Source organism: Camelus dromedarius, chromosome 9 (assembly GCF_036321535.1).
Source record: "Camelus dromedarius isolate mCamDro1 chromosome 9, mCamDro1.pat, whole genome shotgun sequence".
NCBI classification, from domain to species: Eukaryota; Metazoa; Chordata; class Mammalia; order Artiodactyla; family Camelidae; genus Camelus; species Camelus dromedarius.
In genome coordinates, this window is record NC_087444.1 from 71,892,280 (window position 1) to 71,906,165 (window position 13,886).

The 13,886-nt window shown below is 53.0% G+C and overlaps 1 protein-coding gene and 1 non-coding gene across 2 annotated transcripts in view; both read right to left on the reverse strand.

Annotated features, from left to right (window-relative positions):
* SYMPK (symplekin scaffold protein) overlaps positions 1–13,886 on the reverse strand; it is a 34,054-nt gene that overhangs the window by 3,409 nt on the left and 16,759 nt on the right. The window contains exons 12-22 of the mRNA XM_010987574.3: positions 12,645–12,849; positions 11,644–11,794; positions 10,372–10,607; positions 9,252–9,333; positions 8,873–8,986; positions 7,699–7,846; positions 6,551–6,711; positions 4,917–5,025; positions 4,486–4,586; positions 3,755–3,845; positions 2,519–2,620 (exon numbers count right to left, since the gene is read on the reverse strand). Coding sequence (XP_010985876.2) covers positions 2,519–2,620; positions 3,755–3,845; positions 4,486–4,586; positions 4,917–5,025; positions 6,551–6,711; positions 7,699–7,846; positions 8,873–8,986; positions 9,252–9,333; positions 10,372–10,607; positions 11,644–11,794; positions 12,645–12,849 — 1,500 coding nt within the window. The remainder of the gene's footprint in view (positions 1–2,518; positions 2,621–3,754; positions 3,846–4,485; positions 4,587–4,916; positions 5,026–6,550; positions 6,712–7,698; positions 7,847–8,872; positions 8,987–9,251; positions 9,334–10,371; positions 10,608–11,643; positions 11,795–12,644; positions 12,850–13,886) is intronic.
* TRNAA-AGC (transfer RNA alanine (anticodon AGC)) lies at positions 11,032–11,104 on the reverse strand. Its single transcript has one exon. It is a non-coding gene; the product is annotated as a tRNA-Ala (tRNA).

Sequence of the window (13,886 nt, forward strand, 5' to 3'; positions counted from 1 at the left end):
ACCAAGGATGTCCCTCCTCCTCCCTTCTAGGTAGTCACTGGCTCCTGTCTGCTCTGCCTAAAAGTCTCCAAACTCAACCCTCTTCCCTCTCCTCCCGCTCAGCTCTGCCCCAGCCTCCTTCAGGGCCTCCCAGCCACCCCTCTAATCCACCCTCCATACATCAGCCGGAAGGGACTTTCAAAAGCTCAACCTGACCCTGTACCTCCCATGGGCCCTCTAGAGAGCAAGTCCAAATCTGAACTGGCCTGAGAGAGATTCCACGTGAGCAGGGCCTACACGGTTATAGCCTGACCTCATCTCTTGACGAGGCCCCCCTCCCCAGATCACATCCAGCCAGGGTGAGCTCTGCAGTTCCAGAACCAGGCCATGCTAGCATATTTCTCGGCCCCTACAAATGTTCTTTCCTTCTCTGTATCATCTCTCCTGCTACCTCACCCCTACTCATTCTTCTGTGGTCTCAGCTCAGGTGTCTCCTCCTCTAGGGGGCGCTCCCTAATGTCCCACAGCCCTGTTCACTCTGGACTGTTACTCTGGGGATGGCCTGTGAGCCCCAGGAGGGCAGGGCCAGGGCTTTCTCCATCCCTGCTGTGTCCTCAGCACCACCCAGCACAGGGTTGAGCAGAGGTGCTCAGTGAGTTTTCTAAATTGCTGGACCAGACCACTGGACAGGTCTAGTTACAGAAAAATTCACCAGAGAAAGGATGGTTTAAGGGGAGACTAAATGCCAGAAATGACTGCTTATACTGTCAGATACTGGGGATTCCAATGGTGCACAAAATAGGACTACACTTTGGATCTGGAGCTTTTAGGGTCGAGTAGGGTTAGCAGTGCAATTGAGAAAACTGCTGGTGCCTGAGCAGAGCAGCATGCTCTGGGAACTGACTAGATTGTGTGCTGGGGATGAAGAGCTAGTAGGGAGACCAGACGAAGGGCAGCTGGGAGCTCAGCAGTACAGAGGCTCCACGTGGGCCTGGGTTTGCAGGAAGAAAACAGGCGGGGTTCTAAAGGCCAGGCCTTGCTGACATCTCCAGGGGCCTGGCCACTGGCTGCCTATGGTTAAGGCCCTTTTCCTCCCTGGGCCTTGGTTCCTGTGTGTAAGATCAGGGACTAAACCTCAGTCCATGAATGGGCTACAGTGGGGTGGTGAGGGTGGGCAGGGCCTACATGGTTTTAGACTGACCTCATCTTCTGACCAGGCCCCCTCCCCTTAAGCACCAGATCCAGCCAGGTTCAGCTCTGCAGTGCCAGAACCAGGCCATGCTAGCATAATTTGAATCCCCTCAAACTGTACACAAACCCATGTGAGTGTATCATCCCTGAGAACGGGCTCATAACTTTCCTGAGATCATCTAAGGGGCCAAGGCATGTAAAAAGACCACTCCTGGAGTCTCAGCTTTGAGACCCTTTTCACTTTATTGCTTCCACTAGAAGCCTTAGTTCCTTCTCAGTTGTAGTGCGGGTTTTAAATTTTCCTAAGCTTCTCTCCTGACCTAAAAGTTCCTGAGAGAATTTGTTCAGAAGAAGAGGAATACTAAGAAATAAGTCACTGAAGAAGCTACTTCAGGCCAGACATGAGACTAGGTGGCAAGGAGGGAAAAGGCCTCCCTGCTCTTCGAGAGAGGAGCGAGCAAGGGACAGATGTCTTCTGAGAAGAGCAGGGAAAAGTAGGGCTTCCACCTCCGTGGGAAAGCATGGCTTCTGGACTAAAAACCTCCTGTAGGGAGGAAGTGGAGGGGAGCACTGAGGGGGAGAGATCTTCCCACCGGAGGCAGCCCTGGGTTCAACGACGCCATATGCGGCAGGAACCAGCAGAGCTGGGATTTCAACTCAGGTTCACCCAACTTCAGATTCACTTTTTTCCCCACTACATCACTTAGCTTCTGTGTGGCCCTGAGCAAGTTACTTAACCTCTCTGGAACCTCCATTTCGTCTACAAAATGGAAGCAAGCATACTTACCAGGTAAAGAATGGTGCGGATCGGCAGGCAGGCCTGTAAGGCACTTAGGAAAGCCTGGCTCAAAGTGCTAGGTAAACAGTAACAGCAGCTATTAAGAAACTGCTAATTGTGGTGAGCTGGCCACTTTGTCACCGAGTACCCCGCCTGGAGGCCTGCTCTTCTGTCTCAGCTGGAGCCCAGGCTGACTCCTGGTCCAAGCCGCCCTAGTGCACTCCGTCTGCTCTGCCGGCTGTGCCTCTGCCCTGCTTGGCCAAGGACTCCGCTTCCTTCGTTCCTCAGGCCGAGGCTGGGAAGGGAGGGGCTCCCCACCTTTCTGGGGGACTACTCTGTGCTAGTGCACAATAGGTGCATCAGTTCCTTAGATGGAAGGAGGGAGGGAGGAGGAAGGACAGGAGGGAGGGAGGGAAAGGAATGAGGTGGGAGTCCGGAGCACTGAGATGGGGCTGCAGGTGGCACACTCTCCGACTTGGCAGATTCCAGCAGGGGCATGTGGGTGACTGAGGTTCTTCCCCAGGTCCGCAGCGGCCAGGCTACTTAAGGGGGGTGGGGGGAGCGCCTCACCTTTGATGATAGACTTCATGTCACACTTTGCCGAGTCAATGTTGTGTAACGCGATCAGAAGCTCTCCAGGGTTCAGGGGGGACAAGGCCGAGTTCCCTTCACCTGCAGCAGGTGGGAGTGGGGGCAGAGGGGGGAGACAGTTTGGAGGCCTAAATGAAGAGGTGGGTCCAAGTCCCCGAGATTGGGGGAGCAGTGAATGAAGACAAGGTGCCCTCTGGGGTTAGGGGTACAAAGGGCTAGAGGAGCAGAAGAGACTGAGAACACAAAAGGAGGGGCCTGAATGAGGCAGCAGCTGGAAAGCGATCCTTCACCACCAGAGGCCTTCATCTTGCTTTCCTTCTCCCCAGCACTGGGTTCCTACCCTTGTTAGGGCAACATCTGATTGTGATTCAGCTGCTCTCCGCACACCCCCCAACCCTTCCCCGGGCTGTGCACCCACAAGGAGGGCTAGGAGGAGCTCAACACGGGTCCCCAGTACAGCACAGATGCTCAGAGGAACTTGCTGGACAGGACAGGCTGGGACCAAGCAACAGACTTGAAAACAGTACTCGGACTGAATGCTACAGTGGAGGAGGCTGGGAAGAGATGGCACTCTTCTGGTGCTGTTTTGCGGGTCGCAGACACTCCCGTGTGTGTGTGTTTTAAATCACCAGGTTATGTGTGAAACAGCCTCCACCCTCCCGAGCTCCAACCACTGGGGTCAGGGATGAGGAATCGACCCTTTGCCACTTGGTAATCTTCCAAATTAAAAGTTTTCTTTCTTTTTGACCAGATTAAACAAAAGGCCCCTCAGCCACAGCTTGAGGGGTTCAGGCAAGAGCTGAGGAAGGGCAGGAGTGGAGCCCGTGCCTTAGGGAGACTGGAGAGTAGTTAGGTCCTAGAAGGAAAGACACTTTTAGAGTCAGACCTCAGTTCCACAATTGTGCCCCCGCTGTGGATGAAACCATCATCTATGTATCACAGGAGGGTGGCTTGGGAGCTCTGGGACAGATGTTCAGATGTCGCCAAAGCTGGATGGTGGCCCAGAGAGCATGAGCCCCCATTCCCACTCTCAAGGTAGCAGCACCACACAGTCTCCCCCACCAGCATTCTGCATCTCACCTCTGGGACCCCTTCCTCCTGCCTGGCCACCTGAGGTGGGGTCTCCTAGGGGAACTGGGGCACAGGGAGCCCAGGGGAGGGAAATAGGACCAGGGCTGAGCTGGCCCCTGGTGGGGAGGACAGCGAATCACCTACCATGCTGGGTGCCCAGCAGGCGGTTGAAGACCTCTTTCACCACTATGGGGTTGAGTTTGATGAGCTTTGGCAGGGCCTGGATCACTTCTTTCTACAAGAACAGGCGAGGCAGGTCAGACACACCCCCCAACCCCCTTCAGACAAACCTCCCCACTGCTCCCCCGGGGGAGGTGAGGGCAAACTCCAGCCTCACCAAGCCCCTCCAATACTTTCCCCCTCTCACTCCTGGTCCCTCAAGGCTGAACTTCCCTAACTCACTGGGCCTGATTGAGCCCCAGCCTCATCACCCCCAATCTGAACCCCCTTCACATCACACGTCCCCTGGGCCAGCTTGATGACTCCTCCTGCAAGTGGAGGAGATGGAGGCTCACCCAAGGTCCCATAGCCTGTTAGGAACAAGACCTGGGCAGGGGAAGTACATGCTCAAGGTGAGGTACTTCCTACGTTGGGAACAGTGCTGCCTCTGTGATTTCATTTAGGCCTCAGGGCACTCTTGTAGGCCTAGAGGTTGGATCACTGTGACACTCACTTGACAGATGAAGAAACTGAGGCTCAGAGAGGGGTGTGGCTTGCTTGAGGTCAGAGGAGGACCAGGCAGATTGAGATTGACGCAGACAAGCCCCAGAATGTGCTCATAGCATCTGACATGGGCACCTGGGTGCCTACCTCCTCCCTGTCCCTGCCCTGCCGTGTCCTCATCAGTGGGGGCATCCAGGCATCCAGCTCCATACCTTTTCCAGCCCATTGAGCACAGGGATGAGGAAGCGGACGTCTGGCAGTCGCTTGTGGTAGAGATCCCTGACCCGCTTCACCAGCTCTGGGGAGGGTGGGACTGCAGATAGAAAAATAAGCAGGAGGCACAGGTGTTGGGGGCGGTGGGGTGGGGGTGAGCACCAAGAGGGAGAAGAAACAGTGGTGGGTGTGTGAGAGGGGAGTGGAGGGACAACTCCATTTCAGAGCAGAAATCCTTGGCCTTTGGTTTCTCAAATGCATTTAGCAATACTGTTCCAGATGGAGAAACTGAAGCCCAAGGATGGGGAGAGACTCACGAGAGGCCCAACATCTGGGGACCCAGCAGCTGATCCCCAGGTTCTGGGAAGGAGAACTAGGGAAGACCTAGGTGGTGGAGGAAAAGGATGAAAGGTGGGGTCCCAGGGGGCACCTTTGTCCGTGAGGCTGTGCAGACATCGTGTGACCAGTGTCTCTGCCCCCTTGGGACAGTTTTCCACCAGCAAGAGCAGCTCTGGCGAGTTCATGCCCATTCCTCGGATCTAGAGGCAGAGAGGGATGACAGGGAAGCCCAGGGAAAGGGCTGAGCGATGTGGGGAGGATGAGGGGCCCAGGCTGAGAGCTTGGGGAGGCCTAGGTGTTGGGGGCAGGGTGGCTGGGGGGATGCTAGGATTCTGGTGTTAGAACTAGTGATAGAATAGATCTTAAAAGTTCTCATTAGAAGAAAATCATTAACTATGTGACATGGATGTCAATTAAACTTACTGTAATGATCGCTTCACAATATATACACACAGATCAAATCATCATGTTCTATACCTTAAACTAATATAATGTTATATGTCATTACATCTCAATAAAATGGGGGAAAAAGAACTGGTGACAGAGTTCAGAGAAGCAGGAGAAATCTGGGGAAGGTGGGGGAGGGTTGAGAAGCATCTTGGCTTCTTCCACCCAATCTCACTGGGACACAGACTCACCGCAGCTCCCGAGCCTTCACCAGCGCTGCCCTATTTGGCAGGCTCTGCCTTTCCTCTGTTGTCTCTGACCCAACCTGACCTTTAAAGCCCGACCTGTCCTTCAGTTCCTCAGTGAAGACTTTTCTGGCTTCTTTAGGCACCTGCCCACCCGCTCTGTGACAGCTAGGGCCCCAGCTCGGCTGCTTGCTCAGATCAGGGCTTGAGCTGCTGCTGCTTCTACAGCCTTCCCCGCACCTGCCACGAGTGCTAAACACAGGGAGCGGAGGGTCAGGCTTCAAGGGTTCATGCCTTCCTCTGCCCAATACAACTTTATAGTCAAGAGTGGAAGGGACAGCCTTACCCCTTGAGGAGCTCACAGTCCGGTGGGCTCATCCGTAAAGTGGGGAGAAGAATCTGCTTCCTCCTCGCAATGAGCCTATCATCCCCATGTCACTGGTGAGGACACCACTGAATATGTGTGGGTGGCAGGTACGTGGGAATTAACATAGCACACTTTCTCCTTTTGTTTATGTTGAAATTTTTCAGTGATAAAAAAAATGTCAGGATTAGATATAAAAAAAAAAACAGTTTCAAATCCAGCTGCAAATTGGAAGGGCAGACATTCTGAATTTCAGGGGCCAGTTTGTAAGTGAGTTGCTTCTCTCATGGGTGACCCTGTGGCTTCAGAGAGGATCAGGGGGGACTTAGGCAACTAAAGATTCCTGTCAGCCAGGCAGGGGAAAGACAGCTCATAAATGATAACAATGACACAGAGGTTTACACGCACAAATTCACAGAATCCCTCCAACAAGCTTAGGGGACTGAATTATTGTCCTCATTTTTACTGAAGGATGCAAGTTCACGCAGTTGAGAAAGTGACAGGTGGAATGTGAACCCAGATCTGTCCAACTCTAGGCTCTAAACTGCAGGGCTACCTGGCTGTCTTCTCATGAGCAGTTGGGGACTACCCACAAGCTGGAGTTGCTCAGCCTGGGGTGACAACCGTTGGTACTTAGCACACACGGAGAAGATACCAGGGGAATGGCTGGCGTTGGGGATTCAGCCCTGCCTGTGGGTAGGCAGGGACTGGTGGGCTCAGGGGCCTCACCGGCTGTTCGATGACCCTCAGCACTGTCCTCTTGATGTCAGCGATGGCTTCAGTGTACACGGCTGCCAGCTCGTGGATCAGCTTGTGGTTCTGAGGCAGGAGGGCCAGGTAGAGGTACAAACACTGCTTCACTGTCTCCTCGGTCCAGGGCGCTGCCACCTCTAAAAGGGCAGGGGGTGAAGATCAGGCTGGCCCACACCCCTCCATTCCCCTCCCACCCACAGTGGCCCTTCTTGCGGGGCAGACACAGAAGGGAGCTGGGCCTGGGAAGCAAACTGTTCTAGGGCAGTAAGATAATCATCAGGAAAATGGGTGGAACCAGGATTGCTCACCTTTTAGAAGCCTCTGCACTAAACTCGCATCTTGTCTCCTCTGATAATCCACAGGGCAGCCAGAGATCTAAGTGTAGTTCCAACCCTGTCCCTCTCCTGCTCAGTGCTCCCACAACCCAAGGGCTTCTGTGCCCTCAGGATAGACCCCCAGCTCGTCCTCACCTAGCTCTACCTGCAAGGCCCTGTTCAGGGCAGGTCTGCCGCTGGGGCTCTGTGCTCTGGTCACACCCTACTTCTGACAGTCCCATAAATCCCCACTTCAGAGCCTTTGCATGTGCAGCTCTGTTGCCTAGAACACCACTGGTCCTCCTGTACCTCTTCATCCTCTGGGTATCACACTGCCAGGGCCTCTTCTGGGAAGCCTTCCCAGCACTCAGGCTGCACTGGGGCTCCTGTGCTTCCTGCCACAGCCTGAATCTTCCAATTTAATGGTCCATTCTCTTGGAGCCCGCATCTCCCCATCCGTAGTTTTGGAGGACCCGGAGCTTTGCTGAGGGAACGGGCCTGCGATGATCCTCCCTGGCTCATCCTGGAGTCCCATCACTGGCTAGCTCTGTCCTTGGCTTTCAGCCCAGCTGTCCCCTCCTCCAGGATGTTCTCCCTGACCCCTCAGGCGGGGTCAGGCACCCTCTCTGGACTCCTGCAGACCCCTGGTTTCACCACCTGAGGCCTGCTCATTCCAGTTATTACTGTCTGGCTGTCTTCCCTCGCAGGCTGGGCAGGGCTCAGCTCAGATCCAGCTCTATCCCCAGGGCCCAGCCCAGAGGCCAGGACACAGCAGGTGCTCAGCATGCCTCTGAAGAACCCGCACCAGACCTGTGTCCTTGTCAGCTCCAAACAGCACAGATGGTGGATTGGGGTGGACCAAGAGCTGCAGGTAGTTAAGGGCAAATTTCTCCACATACTCTCGCAGCTGTTCCTTCTCGTACATGCGCTTGATGAACAGCAAGGCTTGGGAACGCACCTGAGGAGAGAGCGGGGAGATGAGGGGGCAAGATGGTGGAGGGGGAGACAGCTGTTCTGAGCTCAGCAGCACCAGTGTGAAAACAAGTCCAAGTCTGAGAAAGGCACAGCCCAGCTGAGTTATCTGTGCTCAAGACTGGTCACCAGCTGGAGAGAGAGGTTTCCTGGATCAACTTGGGGCCCTTCACCAGCTCACCATCTACCTGCCCAGCCTCATCTGTTTTCGTTTCTTGCCTCAGTTGCTATGCTCCAACCAGAAGGGGCTCTCCTCAGTTCCTCAAAAGTGACAGCATTCTCCCTGTCACTGAGACTTGGCACAAAAGGGTTCCACACCTGGAATGCCTGCTTTTTCTTTTTTGGAATGCCTGTTGCTGGCTATATCCTGTTTCACTCAAGATATCCCCTGCTGGGAGCCACGAGGACAGCGGTCGGTCTTGGGCACCACCTTGGCCCCAAGAGCACCAGAGGGCCAACCTACAGTGTGTGCCGTGAGGGTCTGCTGAGTGAACGAACACGAAACATCAGAAAGAAGCTGGCAAAGGCTGGAGTATGGATGGACCGAGGGCCCTCTTGATCACACACATGCACACACATTGTCCCCTCTGTCCAGGGCACATCCAACTACTCATGTCTTGGCTCACATGTCCCCTTTTCCTTCCTTAAAGCACCGCCCTTCCCCAGCCACCAGGGTTGCAACTTCTGCTGAAAGGTCACACTGGCTCCCCTCCTGGTCAGTGCCCACCAGGTCCTAGCACAGCACCAGGCCTTAAGAGGGGCGCACCAACACGGGTGGAATAAGAGCAAGAATGGGACTGCCTTTCCTGGGGGGTGAGTATGTGTATGTTTGTGTACATTCTTGGTAGCTTCATGCCATCGTAAATGGAAAAACCACCACCACCACCAAAACATTGTCGCAAGGAGGGCATTAGGCCCAGAAACTTTCAGGGGAATGTGGAAAAGGCTGGACTGGTTACTAAGGACAGAGGAAGGACTCAGTGTAGCCCAGCAGAGAGCAGTGGGGCATCACCTTGTCCTTCTCATGGGAGCTGAGGTCTAGCAGAACATGCAGGTACTGGAACTGGCGGGACGGGCGCTTGAAGATCAGGTCTCGAAGAGTGGACATGCCCAGGTAGGTGCGACTCTGCGGCAGGAAGGAGGGCAACCAAAGCTCAAGGTACCTGCGGTGTGTCTTTGGGATGTCTCCCTTGCCTCAGTCAGATCTTGTACTGGACACAAGCACCAGGTACCTCACAGAACTCCCACCACAAGGTCTAGGCTGTGCACCCTTCAGATTCCACCCTAACACCCAACAAAGGGCCCTGCCCCCTTCCACAGGCTGCAGCAAGCAGGACTCTTGCCTGCACCACAGTGCTGGGGATGGAGGGAGAGTTGCCACCCGTCCTCACCTCATCCTCGCAGTACTTGCGAATCACCTCCAAGGCGCTCTCGGTGATCAGTGGTGCCTCTAGTACAACCTTGGTGAAGATCCTGCCAGAGAGGGAGGGACAGGGAACAGCTGCAGAGGAGAGGCCCCCTTCCCTGTCCTGCTGATTGCAGTGCACAGAACTGGCAGGGCTCCCCCTCACAAACAGCTTGTTCAACCCCCTGGTTATAGAGCTTTGGAGGCAACAGAGCAGGGTTCAGACTGACTTGGGCAGAGACTACCTTTTGGAAACTCAGTTCCTCCCCCTTGTCAAATGTCTCCCCTAGCTTTTTTAATACAGCAGTGGGAGGGAATGACAGGGCAAATGGGGTGGGAAAGGGTATTGTTAGAGATGGAGTGGCCACAAAAGGCTGCTATGATACTTCAGTCAACATCGGTAGATGAGAAGGAGCCAGCCACGCAAGAAGTAGGGCGGAGAGCATTCCAGGTAGAGAGAACAGTAAGTGCCAAGTCCTGAACTCTGCATGCTCAAGGAACAGAAGACTGAAGGCCAGTGCGGCTATAGCTTGGGGCAGTGAAAAGCAGAGAGGCAAAAAAAGAGGCTACAGAGGTTGGTGGGAATGGATTACACAGGTCTCATAGGGCAGAGTAAGAAGTTGCTTTTTTCATGAGAACAATGGAAGGTTTTACTGGGGAAATACCAAGACAGGATTTACATTATAAAATTCCTGTGCTGCTGTGTGGAGAATGGGTAAGCTGGAGGTCCAGGATAAGTAGGAAGCTACAGAATGGATTCTGGCAAGAGACAGTGATGGTAAGTCACCTCCACAACAAGCCTCTGAAGCAGGCACTGTTACTTATTATGTATTATATAAGAAAACGGAGGCCAAGAGGGTGAGTGACACAGGGCAGAGAGCAAGCAGCAGAGCTGGGGAACAAGTCCGGGGTGCGTGACCCAGAGCCTGCACTGAAGCTACCTGTTGGTGCATGCAGAGTGGGGAGAGCGAGGAGACTCGGGGTGGGTGCAGGCAGGGCTGACTCGGTAGGTGATGAGGAGGGAGGTGGTCAGAAACCAGAAAGGAAAGGCAGGACACAGGAGGGGGACTCTTGGGGACAGGAGGGTGCAGGGCCATCCCCCTCACCCATCCTTCTGGTCTGGCTTCTCCTGCAGGCCGGAGAGCAGGCGGATGAGGCAGTCCTCATACTTGTCCAGGGTGCCCGTGGCACCAGCTGCTAGGTAGGCGTTGTACTCCTGGTAGAGCCAGGCGAAGGCCAGGTCCAGGCGGGCCCGCACATCCTCCAGGATGAAGGACAGGACCTCAGCCTTCAGGCCCGAGTCGAACTGAGTCACCAGGCTAGCCAGGATCTTTATGCGCACCTGACAGAAGAGTGTGTGTGTGGGTGGGTGGGAGTTGGCAATCCCAAGCACCCCACGATCATGCCTTGCCCAGCCTCAGGGACCCTGAGTGCAGACCCAGTGTTAAGTGAAGGAAAGCTGAAGAATCTTACTCTCAGTAGGTCTCATTTATATGGAAGAAAAAAATAAAAAAGGAGAAAAAAAATTCAGTCATCAGAATAAAACTAGCAGTAACATCTAAAAATTCCTAGGAGTAATACTTAAATTATATATATCTAAAATACAACATTATCAACATCTAAACTGTGTCTAAAATATAAATATCTGAATTTCTAGAAGTAACGTCTACATACTTAAATACACAGAAAAAGATCTTGAAGGATTTCCCTAATTTGTTTATTTTTGTTTGTTTTGGGGGAGGTAATTAGGTTTCTTTGTTTTTTAGTGGAGGTACTGGGGATTGAACCCAGGACCTCGTGCATGCTAAGCACGTGCTCTACCACTGAGCTATACCCTCCCCTCTGGATTGGTCACCTCCGTGGAGGAGACGGCATGTAGGTGGGGGTCCAAAGACCTATGATATCTCTGTGGCTTGGAAATATTTTTTAACAGAGAGAGTATGTTCATATACTTTTGGGTTAATTAAAAATAAATTTAAAAAAATAAGGAAAAAGGCACTTGACTGAGGTTGCAATGCAAGCAAGTGGTAGTGTCAGGACTTAAAGCAGGTGTGTCTGAAGCTAAAGAACAAGAACAAGAACACTGTTAACCACGAAGAAGCAGAACACCCAGCAGCCTGCGCTTGCAGGGCTCTTGCTCGCCGCTGGCCCCGCGCTGAGTGAGAGCACACGCACGTGCACACACTTCTTCCTCCTCGTCACCTGTGTGGAGCGGCTGCTATCATCTCCACTTTATGGAGGAGGACAGAGTGAGGCTTGGAGAAGAGCTGGCATCTGGAGCCAGGGAGGGTTGTCCCCAGCGATCGTCCCTCTGCTGGGATGTGAGGTAGGCTCTTGGGGAGAGGGACTGGAGGCTGGGCTGGGGGGACGGGGCACACCTGGGCAGCCCCGCTGCACGCCACAGCCTTCTCAGCCCGTAGGATCCGCTTCACAGCGCCCAGCTTCATGGCCTCAACCTGGGCGTCAGTCAGGGGCTTCAGCACATCGCTCAGACGGAAGATTTTCTTACGCCCTCCGGCACCTGCCAGCCTACACGGAAGAGTAGAGACAGGGAAAAAGTGACTCAGAACATCCTTTCTGGAGCCCAGGCCCACCCCAGGCCATAGAGAGACCCCCACCCCCTGCCCCCAGTGCTGTCTCTCCAACTCCCCTGTGACTCTGAGGCACGGCAGGGCGCAGGACAAGAAGGAAGAGAATGCTCTTTTGGTTTTGTAAAGGGTATCTCAGGGAAAGCTGCTCTATAGAGCAGGCAGTGTGTGAGAGAAGATCTGAATGAAGTGACGGAATAAGACCCACAAATATCTGGGGGATGAGCTTTCCAGGCAGAAAGAACAGAAGATGCAAAGGCCTTCAAGTGGGGACCTGCTTGGCTATTCAAGAGCTATTAAGAGGCTGGTGTGACTGGAGGAGGGAGCAAGGGGAACAGAGCTTGGAGGGGCAGTAGGTCAGGCAAGCCTTGGCTGGGGACAGGGCAGGGACTGGCTGGATCTGGTGGTCTATAAGGCGGGTAACGGGGACGATGATGGCAGTAACCAGCAGCACTTCCTACATGCTAGGAATCATGCTAAGTGCTTTATATGATGATCACCATCCACCCCAAGACTCATCTAATTTAATCATCTAACCACCACTGTGAACTCATTTCATTCTCCCCATCCTTGGAGAGAGATACTATCATCCCAATTCTAGGTATAAGTAAGGGGGTGTTTGGATGTAAAAGAAAACAATGGCTAAGGCTTAGTGGTTGTGGTGTTGACTCTGGAATCAGACCCTCGTCCAGACCAATCTCTGTTTATCTGTCTTTGCCTGTCTGTCTCTCATGCACACACACCAAGAACCAGGCCCTCAGTCCAGTACCAGCACCTGTAAGGGGACTCACCGGGGCTGCGTGACAGGGATGATGGGCTCTGGCCTCCTCTTGGCCTGGGGTGCCTCCTCCTCCAGAGCGGACATGGAACTCAGGGAGCCCACCACCGAGATCGCCTGGCCCTGGGCTGACAGGCGTCGCTTGATCAGGACACTTTCCGGCTTCACCACCTTCTCCTCCTTGGGCTCCTCTTTGTACTGTTTGGTCTGCTCCACGCCTGAGGGAGAGGCAGCAAATGGGCTCCAGGCACGTCAGCCCCACCTGCTCCCCTCCAAGGGGAGCCTCTGTTCTAAGGCTTACACACACAAAGCTCATTTAAATCTGCAAAATGGCTCTTCTGGAGCAGGTACATTTTCCATCCCCATTTTGCAATACAGCCATCGAGGCTCAAACTTGAAATGTCATTCACTGCTGGTGGGAGTATCAAATGGTACTGCCACTCTGGAAGGCTGATTAGCAGTTTCTAATAGCACTGAATATACCCAAACCTGTAACTCAACAGTGCTACTCCTTGGTATTTACTCAAGGTAAATGAGGGCATGCATTCATCAAAACACTTGTACACAAATGTTCACAGTAGCTTTATTCACAATGGCCAAAAACTAAATAACCCGCAGGTCCATCAACAGAGGAGTGTGGATAAACAAATGGTGGCCTAGTCACATAAGGGGATACCACTGAGCAATAAAAAATAATCTACTGCTTCACATCCCAACATGCATGAACCTCAAAAACTTATGCTGAGCAAAAGAAGCCACACTCTATGATCCCATTTATATGAAGTTCAAGACTAGGAAAAACTAATCTATGGAGACAGAAATCAGAATGGTGGTTGTCTCTGGAGGGGGGATGTCATGAGTGCTGACTGGAAAGGAACAAGAAGGAACTTTCCAGAGTGCTAGTAATAGTTCTTCTCCATCTGGGTGGTTGTTACACTGGTGTGTTCACTTCGTGAAAATTCACTAAGGTGTACACGTAAGAGCTGTGTGTTTCACTGTACATAATTTATACCTCAATAGTAGCGTTATAATGGGAAACCACCTGCGGCTCAGAGAGGTTAAGTAACTTGACCAAAGACACATAGCTATTAAGTGGCTGAGGTAGTCTGGTCCAACTCAGACCTCAAACCCAGGTCCGTTGGATTTTAAAGCCCAGGGCCTGTAAATATTGAGCACTCAATCCATCTATGGAACTCGTAATTATTTACACTTAAGATCTCATGTGATTTTCATTTGCACCACTACAAAGAAGTGC